The sequence below is a fragment of the Heterocephalus glaber genome, unplaced genomic scaffold (genome assembly GCF_053883595.1).
Source record: "Heterocephalus glaber isolate CG9 unplaced genomic scaffold, H.glaber_assembly_v1.0 deba00001608, whole genome shotgun sequence".
Lineage (NCBI taxonomy): Eukaryota > Metazoa > Chordata > Mammalia > Rodentia > Bathyergidae > Heterocephalus > Heterocephalus glaber.
The window spans coordinates 14,207,677-14,230,079 of record NW_028258379.1 but is presented as its reverse complement, the minus strand read 5'-3'; the positions used below and the strand labels follow the sequence as shown (position 1 = coordinate 14,230,079).

The 22,403-nt window shown below is 42.6% G+C and overlaps 2 protein-coding genes across 9 annotated transcripts in view; one reads left to right on the top strand and one right to left on the bottom strand.

The window, feature by feature from the left end:
* Positions 1-7,434, top strand: part of Entpd5 (ectonucleoside triphosphate diphosphohydrolase 5) — a 41,316-nt gene extending 33,882 nt beyond the window's left edge. For 4 of the 8 annotated variants that reach the window (XM_087195089.1, XM_087195088.1, XM_087195090.1 and 1 more), the window contains 4 exons: positions 323-463; positions 1,333-1,389; positions 2,232-2,347; positions 4,326-7,434. In XM_087195089.1, the coding sequence (XP_087051215.1) occupies positions 323-463; positions 1,333-1,389; positions 2,232-2,347; positions 4,326-4,412 (401 nt within the window). In that variant the 3' untranslated portion in view covers positions 4,413-7,434. The remainder of the gene's footprint in view (positions 1-322; positions 464-1,332; positions 1,390-2,231; positions 2,348-4,325) is intronic. The other 4 variants (XM_087195093.1, XM_087195092.1, XM_087195095.1 and 1 more) reach the window with 1 other exon arrangement.
* A 97-nt stretch (positions 7,435-7,531) lies between these two features.
* Coq6 (coenzyme Q6, monooxygenase) lies at positions 7,532-22,308 on the bottom strand. The gene is made up of 12 exons (XM_004837218.3): positions 22,103-22,308; positions 17,231-17,365; positions 16,374-16,432; positions 15,961-16,084; positions 12,238-12,368; positions 11,430-11,537; positions 11,189-11,251; positions 10,889-10,996; positions 9,019-9,221; positions 8,826-8,941; positions 8,362-8,528; positions 7,532-7,665 (listed from the first exon to the last, which is right to left on the bottom strand). Exons 1-12 carry the CDS (start codon positions 22,266-22,268, stop codon positions 7,636-7,638), a joined length of 1,410 nt encoding a protein of 469 aa, XP_004837275.1. The 5' UTR covers positions 22,269-22,308; the 3' UTR covers positions 7,532-7,635.
* Positions 22,309-22,403: the final 95 nt, after the last annotated feature.

Sequence of the window (22,403 nt, the reverse complement as noted above, 5' to 3'; positions counted from 1 at the left end):
TTTTTTTTTTTTTGAGACAGGGTCTCGCTAAGGTAGGTCAGGCTGGCCTTGAACTTACTATATAGTCCAGGCTGGCCTCAAATTCATGGCGATCTTCCTGCCTCAGCCTCCCAAGTGATGGGGTTACAGGCATGGGTCACCATACCCAGCTCAGAACATGGGGTTAGAGAGGTGAGCTGCCCTGGAGAAACAGTAGTGGGATTGCAGAAGTTTACTCATCTTTCATTTTTTCACCTACTGTCCCCTCCTTGGCTGCAGCAGCTTGCCTCAGAGAGGCCCCTTGCCCTATCCCTGTTCTCAGCTTGAGCTTTTGCCCTGGCAGGGAAGGTGGGCTTTGAGCCCTGCTATGCTGAAGTGCTGAGGGTGGTACAAGGAAAACTTCACCAGCCAGAGGAGATCCGGGGAAGCTCCTTCTACGCCTTCTCTTACTATTATGACCGAGCTGTTGAGACAGACATGATTGGTGAGTTTGCCTCTGCAGTCAGGATAGGAGGGCAGGTGGAGCACTGTGGTGGGGAAGGCCAAGGCCACGTGGTACTCATCTCTGGTGCTGTGTTGCACCAGCCTCTCCAAGGGGAGGACTGTAGCAGACATCCCTGCCCAGTATTACTTGGGGTCTTTGGGAGCTAGCTAGAAGATGACTTAAACAACTGGACACAAAGTCTTTTCCTTTTTTTTTTTACACCTTTATTGAGGTATAAATGACGTACAATAAATGCATGTGTTTTTAGTGTAGTTTGCCAAGTTTTGTCACATACCTGTGAAACCATCACCACATTCAAGATAATGACAACTAATCCTAAGCAGTTTCCTCCTGCTTTTTAGGATTGCTTTTTTCCATATCACCAAAGGTTTTTTTTGTTTTTTTTTTAAGACCAAAGTTTATGCCTTCTGGACTGGGGATTTAGCTCAGTGGTGCTGCCGCCTGCTTCTCCAGCGCAAGGTCCCAAGTTCTATCCCTGGTACCAAAAAACAAAAAAAAAAGTTTATGCCTTTTATTTACCTGGGAATGTATATGTAGATGCCCTATCATGGCCTGAGAAATATGAATTAAATTCCTATTTACTGGGTTTTTTTATGAGCCTACTTGCTTATTGTAGTTAAATATATATAACAGAGTAGATAACACACATTAATTGTAAATAAATAAAATAGGCAGCATAGATTTTTGTATTGTATGGATATGTATTTGTGTATTCCAGTCTTTAATGTTGGAAATTTTATTTCCAGTTTTTCAATATTATTACAATATTATTACAAATATCACTAGCGTAAATTTCCTTGTTTCCTTGAAGGCTTTTTGACAGCAGCTCCTGTTCTGTCTCATTTCAGATTATGAAAAGGGAGGCCTTTTAAAAGTTGAAGACTTTGAAAGAAAAGCCAGGGAAGGTGAGTGTCAGGAAGCCCTTGAAAGGCAGACTGTGCGGGGCACCTGTCAACTCAGTGACCTGAGTGACCACTCAGAGGATGCTTCCAGCCTGTACCAGAATTGAAAGTGTCAGGTGGCATAGACAGGGCAAGAATATAGGATACAAGAAGCTTTGGGGAAATGGTGAAAATTGTCTTTCTACATTTCTGTCTTGGGTTTTTTTTTTTTTTGGTACTGGCGATCGAACTCTGGACCTTGAGCTTGTGAGGCAGGTGGCGGAACCACTGAGCTAAATCCCTGGCCCTCTTTCTTGTTTTTTAATTGAAATATTATCAGTGTTAATGAAACAACAAGTACATGGGTAGCCTCAGGTGCTTCCTTGAGAGGGTCACTCCAGATAAGATACAAATGATCTTATCCAGTGGCCCTACCTACCAGCAGGATAAATGATATTTCCCTGTCTTCTGGGTCTTTGAATTAATGCTAGATAAGGAACTTAGAACTAAGCCCCCAGAATTGGTCATAGAAATTTGGCAAATAGGGGGCTGGGCATGTAACTCAGTGGTAGAGTACTTGCCTAGTATATGCAAGGCCCTGGGTTCGATCCTCAGCATCCCCATCCAAAAGAAATTTCATAAGTAAACTCAGACCTGTGTAAACATGAGCAGTTAAGATTTCACACCAGATTTGTACAGGTTCTTAAAAAGCTGTGGTCTTAAAGAGGCAATCAGTGCACAGCCTAATCTCCGAGAATCCCACCAACAAAACAGACTCCAGTTCTGCATCTGAATTTAGAGAAAATCTTGCATCTGTCAGCTCATTACACACTTGAACTCAACCGGGCACTGGCTGTCACTTTCAGTTTGTGATAACTTGGAGAACTTCACCTCAAGCAGTCCTTTCCTATGCATGGATCTCAGCTACATCACAGCCCTGTTAAAAGATGGCTTTGGCTTTGCAGACAGCACCATCTTACAGGTAAGAGAGAGGTCACTGTAGGCCCTAACAGTCTTCTTTTGTTGGTATTTGAAAGAAGTTAAGAACTTGCTTAGTAATCAGAATAGCTATAGATGGAGGTATTTGTGTTCAGGCGAGGCATGAAATTGTGAATTTGGGATTGAAGTAAACTAGTTTGTCTTCTAAGCTCGTTCCCCTCCCACCTTCCCATGTATCAACTCCTGTTTCCCCAGTTTGAGAGTTTACATTGCCCTGTATCTTGTGTTATACATTTCAGTCATGCCTAGTGAGGTATATGGATTTAATGTATTGTTACATGTCAGCAATATCAGCATTTAAAGTGCTTAACACAGAAGAGTTACCTGCCAGGAAAGTCAATATAACTTAAGTTTAAGAAGCTGTGGTCTTGGAGGAGAGCAGGGGTTCTGTTGCCCTCAAGGCTCCATTCAAGTTCTGATTCCCCAAACTGACTAACTCTGTGACTTTATGTGATTTGCTTCCCCTCTCAAAGTTCCTGATTCAAGCTACAAGAATCATTACAATACATATTTCATAGAGCTGTTAAAATAATTGAGGCAATCCATATAAAGCACAATACCTGGCATGTAGTGTTGTTAATATTGGTATTACTGGGGTGGGTGGGGGGTTAGCTAAGTGGCACCACACCTACCTCGAAAGCCAGTTCAATCCCCGGTATAAAATACATATATATATATTGGTATTACTATTAGTGGAGGCATTTCACGCCAGTTGGGGATCAGTTTGTGAATAACAATGATCATCCTATCCAGGCATGGTGAGGCATGTCTGTAATCCCAGCACTGTGGTAGACGAGGCAGGAGGATCACAAGTTAAAGCCCAGGTTAGATAAATTAGTGACTTGGGGCCGGGGATTTAGCTCAGTGGTTTTGCCGCCTGCTGCACAAGCATAAGGACCTGAGTTCAATCCCTGGTACCAAAAAAAAAAAAAAATTAGTGACTTAACAAGACTGTGTCTCAAAATGTAAAAAAAAAAATTTCAAATTTCTGTTTTGAAAACCATATTTAATCAACAAAAGCTGCTGGGGATTTAGCTCATTGGTGCCTGCCTGGAAAGCGCAAGGTCCTGAGTTCGATCCCCAGACCAGAAAAAAAAGCTTACACAGAATGTCAATAATATAAACTGATAAAGTAGAGCTCTTCTTTTTTTTTTTGTACCAGAGATCGAACTCAGAACCTTGCACTTGCAAGGCAGGTGCCAGAACCACTGAGCTAAATCCCCAGCCCCAGAGCTCTTCTTTTGAATCAAAAGTTAGGGGCCTAGAACTCCCTTGCCATTCAGATTCCCTTTCTCCTTCAAATCATTTCCAAGGATTCCCGGGAATTCTGAAGAAAACAATTTGATAGGCTATGAATCCCCTTGTTCTGTAACTGAGGAAATCAGATCTAAAGTCTTGCCCAAGGTCACCTTGCTAATTGAGGCACAGATTGGTCCAGAATGCCTTAGATGCCCTGATTAGTTTAATAGTGCTTAAGAAGAAGCAGTTCCTTACATAGTATGAATTGAGAAGCTTGGTGTGTTTTCCTACCCCTACATGTATTTCCAACTCCTGATAATGCTCCTTCTACCACATCCATTAACATTTCATTTCAAGTTGCCTTATTAAAAAGAGGTGATTCAGAAAGTAAAGCAGGGGATGCTGTTTCAGGATTAAGAGCTCAGAAGCCTGTCTTTGTAGATCTCTCTAGAAGGCCTGAGGGGGACCACTTCCTGGGCTGAAGCACTCAGGAATGAGAGTGGTGGGCGTAGGGCCATAGGCCAGAGGCTACTGGCTGAGGGAGACTGTCACTGAGGGGAGCAGTGGGTAGCCTCCCAAGGCTGGCTGTTCTGAGTTTTGCCTAGGTTTGGGCATATACATGGTCTTCGAAAGTATTATCTGCCTAAGTGCCATGCTTGTTAGAATTGAATAAAAATGTGAAATTGTGTTTTTTTTGTTTTGTTTTGTCTTGTTCTCAACAGCTCACAAAGAAAGTGAACAATATAGAGACGGGCTGGGCCTTGGGGGCCACCTTCCATCTGTTGCAGTCTCTGGGCATCTCCCACTGAGCCACATGCTTCCTCCAGGCCTGTATTCATCCACAGCCTCTAACAGGAGGGCCCTGTTGCTCTGAGCTCCTCTGGGTGCTGAAACCCAGCAGCTGGCTTTTCAGGGAAAGGGACTTTTATAGCCAGGTCTTGCCCTTGAACCTAGAGATTTGGGTTTAATTTTACATATTGAATCGAATGTGAACCATTACCTGACCACTTGGGGTGCACAGCTGGCACTAGAGCTTGAATCTTTGAGATTCACTGTGTGAATCACAGTGAGCCACAAATAGCTCTGGAACTCAGCCTTGGGAGTGACGGCTAAAGGACAAGTTCCTGGGAACCAACAAAAAATCTCATTTCAACACTTGGGAGTGCCTCATTCCTTGGAAATTGTAATTTTCCTCTTACATGCTAAATTAAGCCAACTTATTTCAATCCTGTGGCCTATCAATACCAGTATTTTTTTCCTCCCTATATACTGTCCTGTCCCAACCGTTATGTGCAGCCTTTTCTCCTGAGAGAAAAAAATACCTAGTTTTGCTATGTGTAATTGAAAAAAAAAAAAAGAAAGAAAGAAGAAAGGTACCATATCAGATTGCAGGTTTAAGAGGCTCTATAGCCGGGTGTGGTGGTACTTGCCTTGCCTGTAATCCCAGCTCCCAGCACTTGAGCCTGGGAGTTCAAGGCCAACCTGAGCAATACAGGTGCTTCTGGAGTGGGAGATGGAAATCACCGTGAAAAGTCTGAAGAAATTCCACTTTTAATTAAACAACTAAAATGAGTGGGGGGAGTGATATAGAAATAAAAATTTTTATTAGTAAGGGTTTGGTTTTTTTTGCAATACTGACTGTTGAACCGAGGGGCACTCTACCTGTGCTATATCCTGTCCTTTTTAGTTTTTGAGACAGGGTCTTGCCAACCTCAAACTTGTAATCCTCCTGCCTCAGCCTCCCTAATTGCTGGGATTACAAGTGTGTGCCACCTCACCCAGCCCTAAGGTCATCTTTATACTTTTTGCCTTCCTCAAAAAAATGCTCATGAGTGATGGAATGATAGTTTTTTTGGTTTTGTTTTTATTTTGAGATAGAGTCCTATGTAGTCCAGGGTGGCCTTAAATTCACAGTTGATCCTGCCTCAGCCTCCTGAGTGCTGGGACTATAGGTGTGTGCCACCACATCCAGCTTATCTTCTCAGGCTGCCATTCTAAAACCTTTCAAAATCTTAATAACTCCTAAATTCTTTATGCTGTCTTTTAACATTTGACATGACTTCTGGACCCCTTAACATCTTGTCAAAAAAGCAGATTGCTAGGCCAGTAGTGGCCCCCTAAATGTTATTCTACATGATTATTACCTACAGTAGAAACCAAGTTGTTCCCCCAAAAAGTAAGCTGTGTTCATTAAAAGATCCTCCAGCCTGACAGGCCCAGAGAGGTGAGGTTCCCATGGACATTTCTTACCACAGGCTGTCTCTGAAGTGGCTCCTAAGTAGAGGCTGGATTTGTGAAGTACATGTATTGTTCCCCAGACTCCTTTGGTCACCCCAATAGCTTTGGAACTCTTGGGTAGATACAGTCTCACTTCAGAAGATTTCTGCATTTATTCTGTTAATCTTGATCAGAATATCTGGAGAATTAGCCGATTGTTAGTTTTGTTTGTTTTTGGTACCGGGGATCAAACTCGGGTCCTTGCGCTTGTGCAGCAGGCATTGAAACCACTGAGCTAAATCCCCAGCCCTTCATTTGTTAGTTTTAAGTGCAATTTGGAATGAGAATTATCTTTCAAAAGATTTGTTGATGTACCTTTTGGGCTTCTAAGGGGTCCTGTGTATTCTAATATTACTGGTTAATTTCATCTCCGTAAATGGGTATGTGGAAAATACCTAGGATTTAGCCTGGCACATGGTGGATGTTGTGTTTATCATTGTTGTCACTATATGAAGAACTGTGAATCATGGAGATCCTTGAAAAGTGTGCCTTAAAATTCTGTCTTTGTCATTATACTTTTGGAGTCTAGATTCTCTACCTGGACAAACTTTCTTTTTTGGGGGTACCAGGCATAGAACTCAGGACCTTGTGCTTGAGAGGCACGTGCAGCACCACTGAGCTAAATCCCCTTTCCATTTCTTGTGATAGTGACCCTTTGTCTATAGTCTCTGCCAGTAGTCACACAGCTTTATACAGAGCTGTAATCTTTTCATTTGGGCACATTTTTCTGGATTTTAGGACATTATTATTTTTCACTCTGTATCTGAACACATTTTTCACATTTGCCTTAAAAGCTGCCCTATAGTATCAAACTTCTCATTCCTTCAAAAATTATTCCCAAGAATAGCTTAGCTTGGTTCAAAAGCAGACTGTTTCTTCTTATTTCATCTTCAAAGCAGGCTTTTGGGCAAAATGTTCTTTACAGTGTGCAAATCTAACAGCCCTGATGATCTCCTCTGGGGGAACTGTGGTGAGCTCTTTAGAAGCACAGCAGTACACTGCTCCCTTGCCGGCCACCAGTCTGCCAGCAAGCATGGACAGATTATGCTGCCCATCAGTGTCCCTTCTGACCTGATTCCTGAGGTCTTCAAACCTGGGCAATGAAATTATTATTTTATTACTGAGCAAGATTGGTGTCCTGGAGAGGAACCATAAGTAAAACTGAAATTTGATGCTGTGCTGAAGATGTAATAACTAGGATTAATAAGATTTGATTTTTTCCAGGCCGGGGATTTAGCTCAGTGGTTCCAGCGCCTGCCTCAAAAGCGCAAGGTCCCGAGTTTGATCTCCGTACCAAAAAAAAAAAAGATTTGATTGTTTCCAAGTCCAATGCACTAATAACAAAGGTTAAAGTACTTTGTATTTAATCTGCACTCTAATAAATTTTAAAACAAATCTAATAGAAACGTATTAATAGTTCTAATCCTTACCTCTTATCAGAAAAACAAATTTATGACCAGCACTTTCTCTTTAGAAAGGACTGTTAACTAACAAAAATGAATGGAACAACACCTCAGTAAGTTTTGTTTTAATAAAAAGCTCTTTTGAATCGAACAGTAACAGTCTTCCTGTGGAGTTTTTTTCCTCACAGCAAATTTTCAGTCCTTTAGGTTTCATAGGCATAGTTTCCATAGGAGAAAAAGACAAGAACCCTGATGTAAAATAAATTTATTAAATTACATCTTGGAAGTATAGGTGATGATCACGAGGTAGGATGTTCTTTTTTTCATCAACATAATCTCCAGAAGACAGCACTCATTTGCAGGCAAAGGCCATAATTTGTTCCTGTAGAAAAGGGGAACAAAGTGAGTGGCACTCACATACTAAGATTAGGAGACGTGAGGCAGATGCTCTCAGGGTTGGGAACATAGTTCAGTGGTAAGAGTTTGCCGAACATGCACAAGGCCCAGGGTTCAATTCCTTGTACCTTATTGCCCCAAAATGAAAAGTAAAAATAGTAAAGTACTTATAATGAAATATCCAAAGTGATCAAAGCAAAAACAGTCACAGAGATATTCTTCCTAAGAGTCGCTGTTTTATTTCAGCAAAAAAAAAAATCTTTAAATGGAAGTATCTCACCGGGGATTTAGCCCAGTGGTTCCACCGCCTGCCTCGAAAGTGCAAGGTCCCGAGTTCAGTCCCCAGTACCAAAAAAAAAAAAAAAAAGAAAGTATCTCAGAGAAGGAGCTAGCCAAGCAGCAAAAGGAGTTTAAACTTTTCGTCTTTTTTGGGGGGGTATCGAACTCAGGACCTTGTGCCAGGCAGGCACAGTGCCACTGAGCTAAGTCCCCAGCCCCTAAACTTGTTCATCTTTACAAGGCCCTGTGCACCATTCTTCAGCCCTTCATATCAAGTTATCACTTAGATATGGGCCCTGACAATAAGCCCAGCAAGTACTCTTGCTCAGAACCACTGGCCATGGCAGACAAAATAATGTTACAGTCAAGAAAACAATCTTGGAAACCACTAGTGGCCTCTTACTTTGAGTGGAGACACAGCATTAGTGACCTGCAAGCCCCACGTCCTGAGCAGCACAAGTGGAGTGGCACTGGTGGAGTAGAGCCTTTTCAGCAAGTCAGTAGCAGCCAGGAGAGCAGTGTTGTGACGCTGTCTGTCTGTTTCATAACCTGTGAGGTGGCTCATGGAGCCTGGAGAAAAAAGGGAAGGTTAAATCCCTTTTCCAAGAACAAAGGCTTCTTCCTCCTCCTAGCAACCCAGATCTACATCATTTTGATGTAGATCTAGATGCCATCTACATCATATTGACCCCATCTTGCTATTGAGGGCTATTCTGGGGTTCTGATCTTTAACTCTTTTTCTCTTTTTTGGGGGGTACTGGGGATGGAACTCGGGACCTTGTGCTTGCGAGGCAGGCAGCGGAACCACTGAGCTAAACCCCTGGCCCTGATCTTTAACTCTTGATCTCTGGATGCCTGAATCTTTACCTAAGTCTTTTCCACTGAAGGCTGCGGTACTGAGGTGATGGAGCAGGCTAGAGATATCCCCAAAGCCCATGTTGACACCTTGTCCTGCAAGTGGATGGACTCTGTGGGCTGCGTCCCTGTGAATGAAGCAGCATTCAGATGTGGCCTCCAGCACCAGTGAGGAGGGAACGACCCTGCTCCATTACTGTCTTACCCAATGAGCGCCACGCGAGGCCGGACATACTCAGCTGCATGTCCCAACCCCAGCGGAAAGAGCACTCTGCTTTTGGCATCCACCTTGGCTACACTTGGAGGTAGCTGGCGAGCTGAGACTTTAGAGGGCTTCAGAAGAGCAACAGCATACTGCAGCATGCTGCCAGCAGAGCCAATGAAGTCGGTGTGGTTAGCATCACTCCACTGAGCATCACCCACGAAACAAACCAGGAGAAATCTCATCAGTGACTAACAGGAAACTCAACAAGGAAACCCTTTTACAACCAAGGCTAAGGGTAATGCTTCCTAACATGCCCAATCTATTCTTGAGCTGTGAGTGACAAACCTCTTAAACAAATGCAAAGTAGAATTTTCCAGGACTCCCTGCAGGGCAAACTGCCCTGAGCTGGCTTCTGCCTACCTCTTGAGCACCTTTTGCCAGGCCCCACCACCAGTAATGATGCATCTGCCAGGGTAGCTCATCCTACACTATCTTCTCGTCTGGAGGACTCCTCTCTGGTTAGAATGTCCAACCACCCATTCCACCAGGATAATACCTCAGAACACCTGAGCACCATCCCCCAAGCCCTCCGCTGTGTGTTTTTACCCCTCTGTGCTGCCACAGCACCCTGTGCATACTTCTATCACTGTACTTAGATTGTCATTTGCAAGTCTTTCTCCACACCTGACTACAAGCTTCCTGAAGGCAGGGACTGTCTCATCCATCTCTATCTCTACAGCCTGCTACACAGAAGGCCTTGTAATTATTGTTGAATAAATGTGCTACAAAGGTGTTAGGCCTGTGCCAGGAATACATACTGAATGACCCAGAGAGAGGTAGCATTCATCATTTACCTTGGAAACCACTTCAGTATGTTCAGTTCCTTTTTTTCTTACTGCTACTACAGAGCAGTGGAATATAATTCTTTATTGTGAAGTTCTTAGTGAGGCTTGGTTAAAAACACAAGCTTTAAGGGCCAGGTTGATTACAGAACTTGGCTTTGCCCTAGCTCTGTGACCTCAGGCAAGTTCCTAATTTTTCTAAATGAGGCTAATACTACTACCTACCTCAAAGGTTAACTAAATTAAGAAAAATATCTATAAAACTCTAAAGCCTGGCACATAGTAAATATTACCAATTAGTGCTACTGATGAATTTAGGTAAGTGTGAAGTAAAAGCTCCAAAAATACAAGTGTCCATAATATCTACAGACTATGTCTACTCCAGAATAATTAATAATTTGTTGAAAATCTACAATGTATTAAATATGTTCCAAGGATTTTACATAAATTATCTCACTTTATTTTAGTTTTTATTTTTATTTTATTGTATGGGGATTAAGCCCAGGGTCATGGGGATAGTGGGCAAAAACTCTCCCACTGAGCTACATTCTCAACCCATTTCTCCCATTTTAAATATCTTTATTCAGTCCTGAGGGTTTGGTGGTAACTATTTCTGTTTTTCAGGAGATTATTAGAATCAATATTGAACCCATCTATGTTTGTCTACAAAGTTTACTCTTAAGCTCTGTGCTAAAAATGGGTTCACTCTCCCCCCCACACAAACACACACTTCCAGTGAATCAGGTTTCAAAGGTTCAGGTACTTGGGACCTACTAGAATTATTCAAAATGATCAAAGTATACAGCTTCAAAAAAAGCAGTGCTAACCACCACCAGTCAGCTGTGTCCATCAGTATAACAGCAGCCCACAACCCTAGAAGAGCATTACTGTATTTCTGTTGTGCCCTCAGCATAATCTTGATTAAGTTAGTTACAAAAGGGCAGCTGCTTGGTTAGTCCTTCTTACTTAAAACCACCTTTCTGAACCCACCCCTACAAGCTATCATCGGCCGGACAGGTGATACTCACAAAGGCAGAGTTGATGGCATCTACAAACTCTTCCTTGTCCATGCTGACCAGCTGTGCGGCATGGTCATGGGATGTGGACCAAACCAAGGAACTCAAGGTGTCTGAGAGCTGTGTCAAAAGAAGAACATCAATACCAAGGCTAAAATTCTTAGGAACTTGGGGGCTCTCGAGCACAAAAGATGAGAAGCGGAAACAATGTTAGGCTAGGTATGTTCCCTTGAAACCATAAAAGGGGCTGAGAAAGTGAAGTTGTAAAGAAGAAGGTACACCTCTAAACAGACTAGCCAAATGACCTCTTACCGGGAGCAGAGCAATAGGCCCTGAGGGAAGAAATCTCTGCCAGGCTACGTTGTTTTCTGTGGCCTGTAATGTTGAAAAGAAAGGCTCTTAGGGCCGAGGATGTTGCTCAGTGGTGCTGCGCCTGCCTGGCAAGCACAAGGTCCTGAGTTCAATCCCCAGTACCAAAAGAAAAAAGAAAGGCTCTTGTGGAGAATACCTGGGGCCTATGAGTAGGGTCCCAAGTGGCAGCTCCAGAGCTTACCTCAGATAAATGCAGAGTAGCCACTACAGCAGACTGGTCATAGTTCCAGCTGACATTCTGGATCCCAGCAGCCTGCCGTACTCCTGAGTTGTGACCATCAGCACCAATCTACATGGAGATGAGAGCCTGCTAAGTCTTATAGCCTCTGCATATATCACATGCTCCAGAATTTTCTCTTGCCCCTAACAATTACTCTAGTTCCAACTGTTGGCCAGCCTAAAGTTTCCCTAATAGCAGGAAATTTTTCATCAGGCCTGTCTCATAGCCCTGGACTGGAGCCCTACAATATGCACCTTCTGCCTCCACTGATGGAGTCAAAGTGGACATATGGCTCAAGAAATGCCAGCCAGGTTAAACCTGAGGTAGATCCCCCTGAGATTTAAACTAGAGAGGAAAGTTTCAGTATGGACGGGCAATGGAGCCGAATGGTCCTGACGTGAGGTTGGGAATGGCTGCCACACAAAAGGGAAAGGTAATGAGCAAAGAGAAAAAAATGAGAGCTTTGAGGAGATGAATGACAATGGGATCCTGAGAGGAAAAGAACAGCCTCAATTGCTGACAATGATTCCGTACCTGTGAGGCCCAGCTATCCTATCATTTCGTGACCTAAGATGGCCATGAAATTGCTTCCTGCATAGGACTTAAGACCCCCTCAATCTTGGCCAACCCAAAGGGTGACTGGGCACTTATAACCAAAAGCCTTGCCTGAACTCCATACAGCTTAGACAGATTGGCTTACAGAGTCCCTAGAGTGTAGGACAGGGTGTACACATGCAAGACCCCTGGCAAAATAAGAATCTTCAACTACCAACAATGTGGTCTGGAGGGTGCTGCCATCACCTAGGGTAATATGGACCCAAGGGCTGGAGTCTGCCATGGAAAATGGGCCAGGCCAGGAATAGCCAACAGCTTTGCTCCTGTACAGAACCGTCACTCGATCTGGGGAGGCCAAAAGAGAAAGAAAACAAAAGATTAAAAAGGCAGGCCACAAGGCCAAGGGAAAAGCCAGAACCAAACCTCAGACAATGTGCCAGAACAGTAATGTTTTGTTATGCACTGCCAAACAAGATCTAAAAAGGTAGTTAAGGGCCAGGAATTTAGCTCAGTGGTGCCACCACCTGCCTTGCAAGAGCAAGGTCCAGAGTTCGATCCCTGGGACCAAAATAAATAAATAAATTATACATAAATAAAATAAAAGGAAGTTAAAAAGAAAAAGTGACTCAAGCAATCAATGATATATTCTGACAGCTGACGAATAGAAGAAGCCACAGACAGGACTCGGTGTCACAAGCAAAAATGTCCTCGAGCTCTCAAGTGGATCCCAGCCTGGAGCATTCTTTTTCTTCTAGTTTCACTCTACACCTACACACGCCCACACACACACAGAGCAGACAGCGTGGGCACACTACAGGATCAACATCTTCTGTACTGCAACAGTGTTCTCTCCACTGGAAATCATTTTATTTTTCTTATTAAAAAATAATATTCTCTATACTGATCATGAGGTAATAAGTTATAATCAGATGGGAGAAATAAGTTCTGGAGTGCACAGCATAGAAGGCTGACTACAGATAACAGTGTACTGTATATTTCCAAACAGCTTGAAAAGAAGGTTTTAAAATCTTTGTTTGTTTTTGTGGTACCGAGGATGGAACCCAGGGCCTTATGGTTGCCAGGCATGTGCTCTACCACTGAGGTGCACCCCAGCCTTTTTTTTTGTACCAGGGACCTCGCACTTGCCAGGCAGGCGCTTTGTTTTATTTATTTAATTATATTTTAAAATTTTTCCAGCACTGGGGATTAAACCCCAGGCCGTGCACTTCTACCATTGAGCTCTGTACCCTTGGCCCTAAATTATTTTTAAAAGCTACACTGTGGCACATTACATGAATATTATTCCATATGAAAAAGCATTTAAACTATTTCTAATTTTTCTCTCTCCTATGAATATGTAAAGACCTCTTATAATTCAAAAATAAAAAAGACAGCCTGGCATGGTGGCACATATCTATAATCCCAAAACTTTGGGATGCTAATGCAGGAGGATCCTAAGTTCAACCCTGGCCTGGACAAGTTAATAATTTAGCAAGATTCTTTCTCAAAATAAAAAATTAAAGTCCTGGGAATGTAGCTCAGTGTAAAAGCCACAGGTTCAATCCATAGTACTGCCAAAAAACAAAACAAAACAAAAAAAGACAACCCAATTTAAAAATGTGCAAAAGAAGGGCTGAGAATCTTGGCTCAGTGGTACAGTAGCTTGCCTAACATCAGGAGGCTTTGGGTTAGATCCCAGCGTGTACACACATGCACACACTACACACAAAAGGCAAGATTCTGAACAGACATTTCTCCAAAGAAGGTACACACGTGGCCAATAAGCACATGAAAAGACACTTATTACTCATCAAAAGACACTTAAATTATTCGTTAGGGAAATATAATCAAAAGTACAATGAGATACCACTTCACTTTCACAAAGATGGCTATAATTTCTTAAAACGGGTGGGGGGTGGCTCAGTGGTAGAGGGCTTGCCTAGTATGCACAAAGCCCTGGACTAGTTCCCTGAGACTACAAAAAGAAAACAAAACAAAATGTTCTCCAATCATAAGTAAACCAAGAAGGTGAACCTTTATTTAGCTGGGCTTAGTGGCTCATGCCTGTAATCCAAGCTACTGGAGAAGCTGAGACAAGAGAACTGCATTATTCCAGGCCAGCCTGGACAACTTACCAAGACCTATCTCAAAATAAAACTATTTATTTATTTATTTATTTATTTATTTATTTTGGTACCAGGGATCAAACTCTGGACCTTTGCACTTTTGAGGCAGGCAGCAGAACCATTGAGCTAAATCCCCAGCCCCTCAAAATAAAACTTTAAAAGGGGGTAGGAGGGCTGGGGGTATAACTTAGTGGTAGAGTGCTTGCCTAGCAGGTACAAGGTCCTGGGTTCAATTCCCAGCAAACACACACACACACACACACACACACACACACACATACATACACACATGCAAGTATACTTACTTATGATAATAAAAGAAAAAAGGAAAATAATTATTGGCAAAGATATAGAGAAACTGGAACTCTTAACATTGGTGGCAAAGGAAAATGGTGCAGCCTCTAGAAAACAGTTTGCCAGCTCCTGAGAAGACTAGACCTAGAACACTAGCAACACTACTTTCAAGGATAAGTATCTAACCAGGAGAAATGAAAACACATTCACACACACACACAAAAAAAAGAAAAAACATGTTCACACAAAAACTTCTACATGAAATATTCTTGGCACTATTTGCAATTGCTAAAAAAAAAGTAAAACAATCCAAATATCTGTCAAAATTTGGTATATTCATACAATGGAACACTATTCAGCAATAAAGAAGGATAAAGTACTGATACATGCTACAATGTAGAGAAACCTCAAAAACATGCTCAGTATGAGAAGTCTGACTTGAATGAACACCAATTATATAATTCTATTCATATGAATTGTCCACGTTTGGCAAATCTAGAAAGACAAGTCAGGCCTGATGGCACATGCCTATAATCCCAGCACTCAGGAGGTTGAGGCCTCAAGTTCAAGACCAGCCTGAACTACATAGCAAGACCCTGTCTCAAAAAACAAACAAAAACAGGGCCGGAGATTTAGCTCAGTGGTTCTGGTGCCTGCCTTAAAGGCGCAAGGTCCCGAGGTCCCGAGTTCAATCCCCGGTACCAAAAACAAACAAACAAACAAAAACAAGTAGAAAGACAAAAAGCAGATTAGTGGTTGCAGACTCTGAGTGGGACTACAGAATGACTGTAAATGGGTATGAGGTTTCTTTTTCAGGTGAAGGAAATGTTCTAAAATGATACTGGGGTGATGATTGCACATCTGGACAAATACACTAAGAGTCACTGAATTATACACTTAAATGGGTGAGTTTTATGATATGTAAACTGGACATGAATAATACCATTAAAAAGAGACAGGCATGGTGGCACATGGTTATAATCCCAGCACTCTGGGAGGCTAAAGCAAGAGGATCACAAGCTCAAACTCAGCCTGGGCAACTTAGCAAGGCCCTGTCTCAAAAACTGGGAGAGGGTGGCAGGCTGTGGATGTAGCTAAATGTTAAGGCCCTGAGTTCAATCCCCAAAAGAAAGAAAGGGAAGGGGAAGGCACAGAGGAAGAAAAGAGAATAGAAAGGAAAGGGGAAAGGGAAAGGAAGGGGAGGAGAGGGGGAAAAAAAAGGGTACGAAAGGGAAAGGGAGGGAAGAAGAGAGCAGGCTAACTAGCTGTTAAAAAGAAAAAGAACGGGGGGGGGGTGCTGTGTCGCTGTCTGCCTCATAAGCACAAGGTCCCAAGTTCAATCCCCAGTACCAAAAAAAAAAAAGAAAAGAAAAGAAAAAGAACAACCCAGAGATAACTGTCAGAGGATTTCTTTACAGCGGACATTCAGTATCTGTAAAAGCAATCTTCTCTTGCAGGAAGTCCTAAGGAGTTCACTTCCCAGGGAGTAAACAGAAGAGGAAGAGATGGTGACGCACCAGACACAGCCTCCAGCTGCTTAGTGAGCGCATTCATGATGACATCGTTCTCCACTATGTAGCCCATGTCATCTAAATTATCCTTATCGAACATTATCAAGGCCTCTGAGCAGCCATCCCACACCTGGAAACACAAAGAGAAAGTTGCATGAAAGTCAAGTAAAAGAAAATATGACTCTAATCAGAAACCAAGTATTGGTTTCCCAAGTGACAGAAGTATAAAGTCACCAACTATCAGAGAGAAGTGAGAAGATTCTCAAAGTCTGCCCCCCCACCCCGGCTTCATCAGACTGAAAGTGAACTTTGTCCGATTCCTCCCACATTCACAGAAAACCTGGAGAGTATGGACTCCAATATCTTAACACAAGACAGACCAAGACATATCGCCAGAGGGCACAAGGTAAAAGAGGCACCTGCATCCGCCGAAAGGCTCTGTATCTCATGTTGCAGATGTGGTCCCAGGCACCAAAACCTACAAAAGAAAGGGTCTGTAGATGGGAACCAGCTCATAGACACTTCACCCTCCTTCTGTCTTTCCAGCCTAAGTAAGAGGTTGTTTTCTGTGCTCTCCTATGTCAGAAAAATCCTTCTCTGCTTGCATCCTGTTTGGTGCTAGGAGCTAAGCTACTCTTCCCCAGTCCCCTACGGTACAGCACAAAAAAAGACCCCAAAAGTCAAATCATGTTATAAAAAGGGAAACAAAAAGCAAATCAAACCCATGTTCTTTTTCTTCATCATCTTAAGAACCCATCTTCTGCAGTTGACCTTCTAGTTACAGAGACTGAACATCAAAAGACAAATACATAATGTCAAGTAGTAAATAAGTGTTACAAAGAAAACGAAGCAGTGTAAGAGGCTAGAAAGTGGTGGAAGAATTTAATAGACAGGCTGGCATCATACAGGACAGGAGGAACATCTGGCAGAGACCCCAAAACAATCTGCTAAGTAACTGGTCCTATGTGAACACATTCATCTACACCCCACAAACTATGTAACACATGGCTCTGGGAATGGAGAGCAAATGTTCATAATTAATTCATAGATTCAGTTCCACAATAATGAGGTATACAGGATGGACCCACACATCTCGAAGAGCGAAGAGCGGGATCTGATTCGTTAACAACATCAGCTCCACCCTAGACTTCCTGGCCACTTCTTCCCCTACCACACAGGACTTTCCCTGCTCACAGATGCTCTGGGGACTGCACTGCAGAGTGCACTGCAAGGCCCAGGAGGAAGGAGGCTGTGCCGAGACAGGATCCATACTCACTACTGAGCAGGGTTGCAGAGCCGGGGGAAATGGAGCTGACTCTGTTGCTGTAAGTTTCTGGCAATTTCTCCAGTACTTTCTTTGGACCTGCTTCTAGCAACAGGATTTTCTTGTCATGAAAGTGAATATCATGTCCTAAAAGAAAAAAAAAGAAAGATTTTATGCAGTCATAGAAAAATCGAGAATGTAACTGCACAGTAGGATAATAATGTACTGGACATTTCAAAAAGCTGGAAGAGAGTTTTGAAAGTTTTCAACATGAAGAAATGATAAATGTTTGAAGAGATAGATATGTTTAACCTGATCTAAACATACAGCATTTACATGCATTAAAACATTACATAGTACACCATTAATATGTACAATTTTTGTTTCAATTTAAAAATAAATTTTAAAAAGCCAGATGTAGACAGGCATGGTGGCACACACCTGTGATCTCAGCACTTGGGAGTCTGAGGCAGGAGGATCACCACAAGTTCAAGGCCAGCCTGGGCTACATAGTGAGTTCAGGGCCAGCCTGAACTACAAAGGGAGACTGTGACTCAAAAAAAAACAAACAAAAAAACCCCCAAAACAAAATGCCAGATGTAGTCACTCACACCTGTAATCCCAGCACTCAGGAGGCTGAGGCAGGAGGATTGCTGCCCTCCAAACCAACCTGGGCTACACAGTGAATTGAAGATCAGTCTAAACTACCTAGTGAGACCGTCTCAAAAAAATAAATAGATACCCAGGGATTTAGCTCAGTGGCACAGTGCCTGCCTGGCAAGCATGAGGTCCTGAGTTCAATCCCCACTACAAAAAAAATTAAAATAAAATAAAATAAAAATAAACTGAAAGGGGCCAGGGATTTAGCTCAGTGTTGCCACCACCTGCCTTGCAAGTGCAAGGTCCAGAGTTCGATCCTCAGTACCAAAATAAATAAATAAATAAATAAATTTTAAAAATAAACTGAAAAAATATGATTAACTTCTTAGGCCTTAGAATACAAATTTCTTACAGGACACATAATGTAAACACTACTCACACAGAACCCTAAGCAATAACATATTCCACTATTTCATCCAGGGATACACCTCACTCACCACTGTAAACCTTCCCTAACAAACTTTGCTATGTGCCATGTGCTTTAGGAACAAATAGTGGTAAAAGCCACTACTGGCAAATACAATGTGCAAAAAAAAAGAGAAGAATTTTATCTTAGCTTCTTAAGAGTCTGAGGCAGGAGGATCACAAGTTCATTCCCATTGTGGGAATTTAGCACGACCCTGTCTCAAAATAATATTTCTTTGCTCATAGCTATTATTTCCATCCACAAATGTTGCAGAACCATAAAGTAGATATGGCATGTCTGTTAGGTGTGACAGGCAGGGAAAACTGACAGAAAAAGGGTTCTGAACACATTATAAAATATACCCAGGTGAGCCAGGGATTTAGTTCACTGGCAGCAAATCTGCCTCGAAAGCCCAAGGTCCTGATCACCGTTGCGGGGTGGGGTATGTGCGTGTGTGGGTTTTTTTTCTTCCTTCTATTTAATGTAACATTTCAGAAAAGTTACTTAAGATGGCTGTAGTCCCGACTACTCAAGAGGCTGAGGCAGGAGGATCGCTGTACCTAAGAATCTGGGGCCAGCCTGGACAACACAGTGAGATCCCATCTCAGGAAGGAAGGGAGGGGAGGAGAAGAGAAGAGAAGCCTTATAAGAAAGTGTTTTTAAAAAACACTAGACCAGCTCTTCAGGACCATTCCTGAACTCAAATAATGTGAGAGGGAAATAAAGATGTTTCAAACCTGAACATAAACTAGTGTGAGCCTAAAGAATCAAGGAAGACACAGCAGACTGTAAGGGAAATTCTGCATTGAAGGCCTACTGGAAATTTTTTAGTTTTAAAGCAACTGTCTAAAATAAAAAGATGTTGAACTAAAAAGTAAGCTTAATCAGCATATAAACTATTGACAAAGAGCATTCACTGGGCTATGTGCTCCGATGATCAAGGCTGACAACCCAAGCAGCTGTCTGCCTGAAAACCCCACCTGCCTGTGGTCGCAGGAAGAGGACCAGTGTGAGGACCAACGCTCTTCCCACAGAGAAGAGCCCATCATACACTTCAGTCCCAGTGTTGCACATGAAAAAGCAGAGGCTTGTCCACTGGCTAAATTTCATGAAAGAGTTCCAAATCATCCAGAGTTTCAGCTTTTAAGTTTTTTTTTTGCTGTTGGAATTCAAACTGAGGGTTTTCCACATGCTCAGCAAGCATTCTACCTGCCACTGAGCTGTATCCCCAGCCCTACCTTTATATTTTAATATTTAGTTTTTTTGTTTTTTAAATTTTATTTTAATAGTTCTTTGTTGTTGTTGTTGTACTGGGGATTGAACTCAGGTCCCTGAGCTTGCAAGGCAGGCGGTGGAATCACTGAGCTAAATCCCCGGCCCCCAATATTTAGTTTTTAATGAGGGTTTTAATTTTTTATTAGTCTATGTTAGCAGTACATAACGAATATATTCATTGTGGAGTTTAGGAATCTGTACATATTGGATCTTAATCCTCTTTACTTCCCCTTCCCTCCCTCCTTTCCTTCTCTTTCTCTCCCTAGATTCCCTGCCTGTGGAGCAGCTTATATTAAAATGTAAAGGCAGAGTCCTTACCTCACAGGATACACAAAATTTAACTAAATTAGGTAGATCATAGACTTCTGTAAGAGCTGAAATTATGAAACTTTTACAAAAAGTCATTGGAGGGCCAGGGATTTAGCTCAGTGGTTCCAGTACTTGCCCCACAAATCCAAGGACCCAAGTTCAATCCCCAGTACCAAAAAATAAAATAAAAAAGTCATTGGAAAAGAGCGGGGCTGGGGATTTAGCTCAGTGGTTTCGCTGCCTGCTATGCAAGCACAAGGACCAGAGTTCGATTCCCTGCTACCCCCCCAAAAAAACCCAAAAAAGTCACTGGAGTAAATCTTAGTATATCTTTGGGTAAATCTTAGTTATAACACCAAAAACATAAGTGATAAAAGATAAACTGGACTGCATCAAAGTTTAAAATAGGGTTGCCAGGCATGGTGGCCCATGCCTGTGATCCCAGAACTCAGGAGGCTAAGGCAGAAGGATCACTACAAGTTCAAGACCAGCCTGGGCTACATAATTCAAAAAATAAAACACCAAAAAAAATTGAGTTAAAAAAAAACAAATTAAAATGGGGCTGGAGGTGTAGCTCAGTGGTAGGGTCCTTGCCTAGCATGTGATAGGTTCCAGATTCTATCCCCAGCTCTGGAGAAACAAAAATTTTAAGGCTGGGGATGTTGTTCAGTGGTGGAGTGCTTTCCTAGCATGCAGGAAGAGCTGGGCTCAATCCTTAGTATGCTTTCCTAAATTTTTTAAATCTTTGTGCTTCAGCCAGGTGTGGTAGTGCATACCTGTAATCCCAGCACTCTGGGAGGCTGAGGCAGGAGAAATGAAAGTTTATGGCCAGTCTGGAGAACTTGGCAACTAAACAAGACCTTATCTCAAAATAAAAAAGGCTGAGAATGCAGCTCAGTGTGACAGCTTTGGGTTCAATGCCTAGTACCAAAGAAGAAGAAGAGAAAGGAAAGGAAGGAGGTAGGAAAGAAAAAAGAAAAGTTTGTGCTTCAAAGAAGCACTATCAAGGAAAAGAAAGGAATTACAAATATTCTGATAAGGGATTTGTGCCTAGAATATATAAAAGAACTCTTGGGCCTGGGGTTTATCTCAGTGGTTCTGCCACCTGCCTTGAAAGCACAAGGTCCTGAGTTCGATCCCTGGTACAAAAATAAAGAAAGAAGGAAAGAACTCTTACAATTCAACAACAGAAAGACAAGTAGCCCAAATCAAAACAAAGGGTCAGGCTGGGGTGTAGTTGTGTGGTAGAATATGCATGGCAGTCCTGGGTTCCATTCCTAGAACTGCAAAATCAAGGGAGCTGGGGGGTCTAAATAGGTATTTCTCCAAAGAAGACACATACATATGGTCAATAACCATAATAAGGAATATTCAACATCATTAGTCATTAGGGGACTACAAACCAAAACCACTTCACACCTAATAAGATCCCTATAAAAAAAAATGCTGTCCAGGGCCCAGGATTTAGCTCAGTGGTGCCATGCCTGCCTCGAAAGAAAGCTCAAGGTCCTGAGTTCGATCCCCAGTACAGCAAAAAAAAAAAAAAAAAAAAAAATGCTGTCTAGGCTCTGGAGACATTGGTACCCTCATATATTGGTGAAAACATAAAATGGTGGGAAAGTTTGACAATTCTTCAAAACGTTCAACAGAATTACCATATAACCCAGCAATTCCACTGGTTGGAAGATAGGCCTCAAGATAACAAAAACATATATACACAAAATGTTCACAGTAGTATTAGGCTGAAAGTGAAAACGTCTCAAATGTCTGTCAATTGATAAACAATGGGGAGAGACTGCTGAAGGGTTTCAAGTTTCCTTTCAGGGTAAGGAAAATGTTCTAAAACTTAATTGTGGCGATGGCTACATAACTCTGCGAATATACTAAAAAACATTAAATTGTACTCTTTAGGTGAAATTTATAGTATGTGAATTATATCTCGATAAAGCTGTTTTGAAAAGAATGTGTAGCAATGAGAACACCTGATGCCTTCCAACCGCGTAACTAACCGGGCAGGTGTTTCTCGCAAGTCGGACGGACTCGTAAGGCTCCGCCCACTTTTGACCCTACCGACTCTGAAGCAGCAAACATAGGTCCGAGGGCCCTGAGGCTCCTCTAGGACAGGGAATGGACCACTAGATCCGGGCCGCTCAGTCTTTGTACAAACAGTGCCTTGGCTCGGACGATCCCCATCGCCTCGTTCCTTGCCACTATCGGCCTGGAGAAGCGCTTACCCAAGGCACAGGCCATGGCAGCGCCCACCATGCCTCCTCCCGACACCACCACATCGTACACGGTGTCTGCCGAGGCGCCGAACCACCTCCGGCAGGAGACCAGCGGACTTCTGCGGGCAGCTGCTGGTAGAGGACCACAGCGACTCACAGCTAGCCGAGTCGCCATGATGGTGACCTGCGCCGTAGTACTGGGCAATCCGCAGACGCGCCTAGGATAGTACTTCCGGGAGCAGAATTTTCCAATCGCGTGCCGCGCCTCAGAACCGGAAACAAAACGCACGAAGGGAATAGACCAATCAGA

Bases quoted from the DNA above. Each gene is read 5' to 3' on its own strand.
- Coq6 (XM_004837218.3), bottom strand. From the start codon at position 22,268: ATGGCGACTCGGCTAGCTGTGAGTCGCTGTGGTCCTCTACCAGCAGCT. The intron at 11,252-11,429 runs GTAAGCTCTGGA...TCAACATTACAG, and splicing joins CTACTCTGCATTTATCTGAG to GCCACAGAAAACAACGTAGC. The intron at 8,529-8,825 runs GTAAAGATTCAG...TTTTTTCTCCAG, and splicing joins CTTCAGTGGAAAAGACTTAG to GCTCCATGAGCCACCTCACA.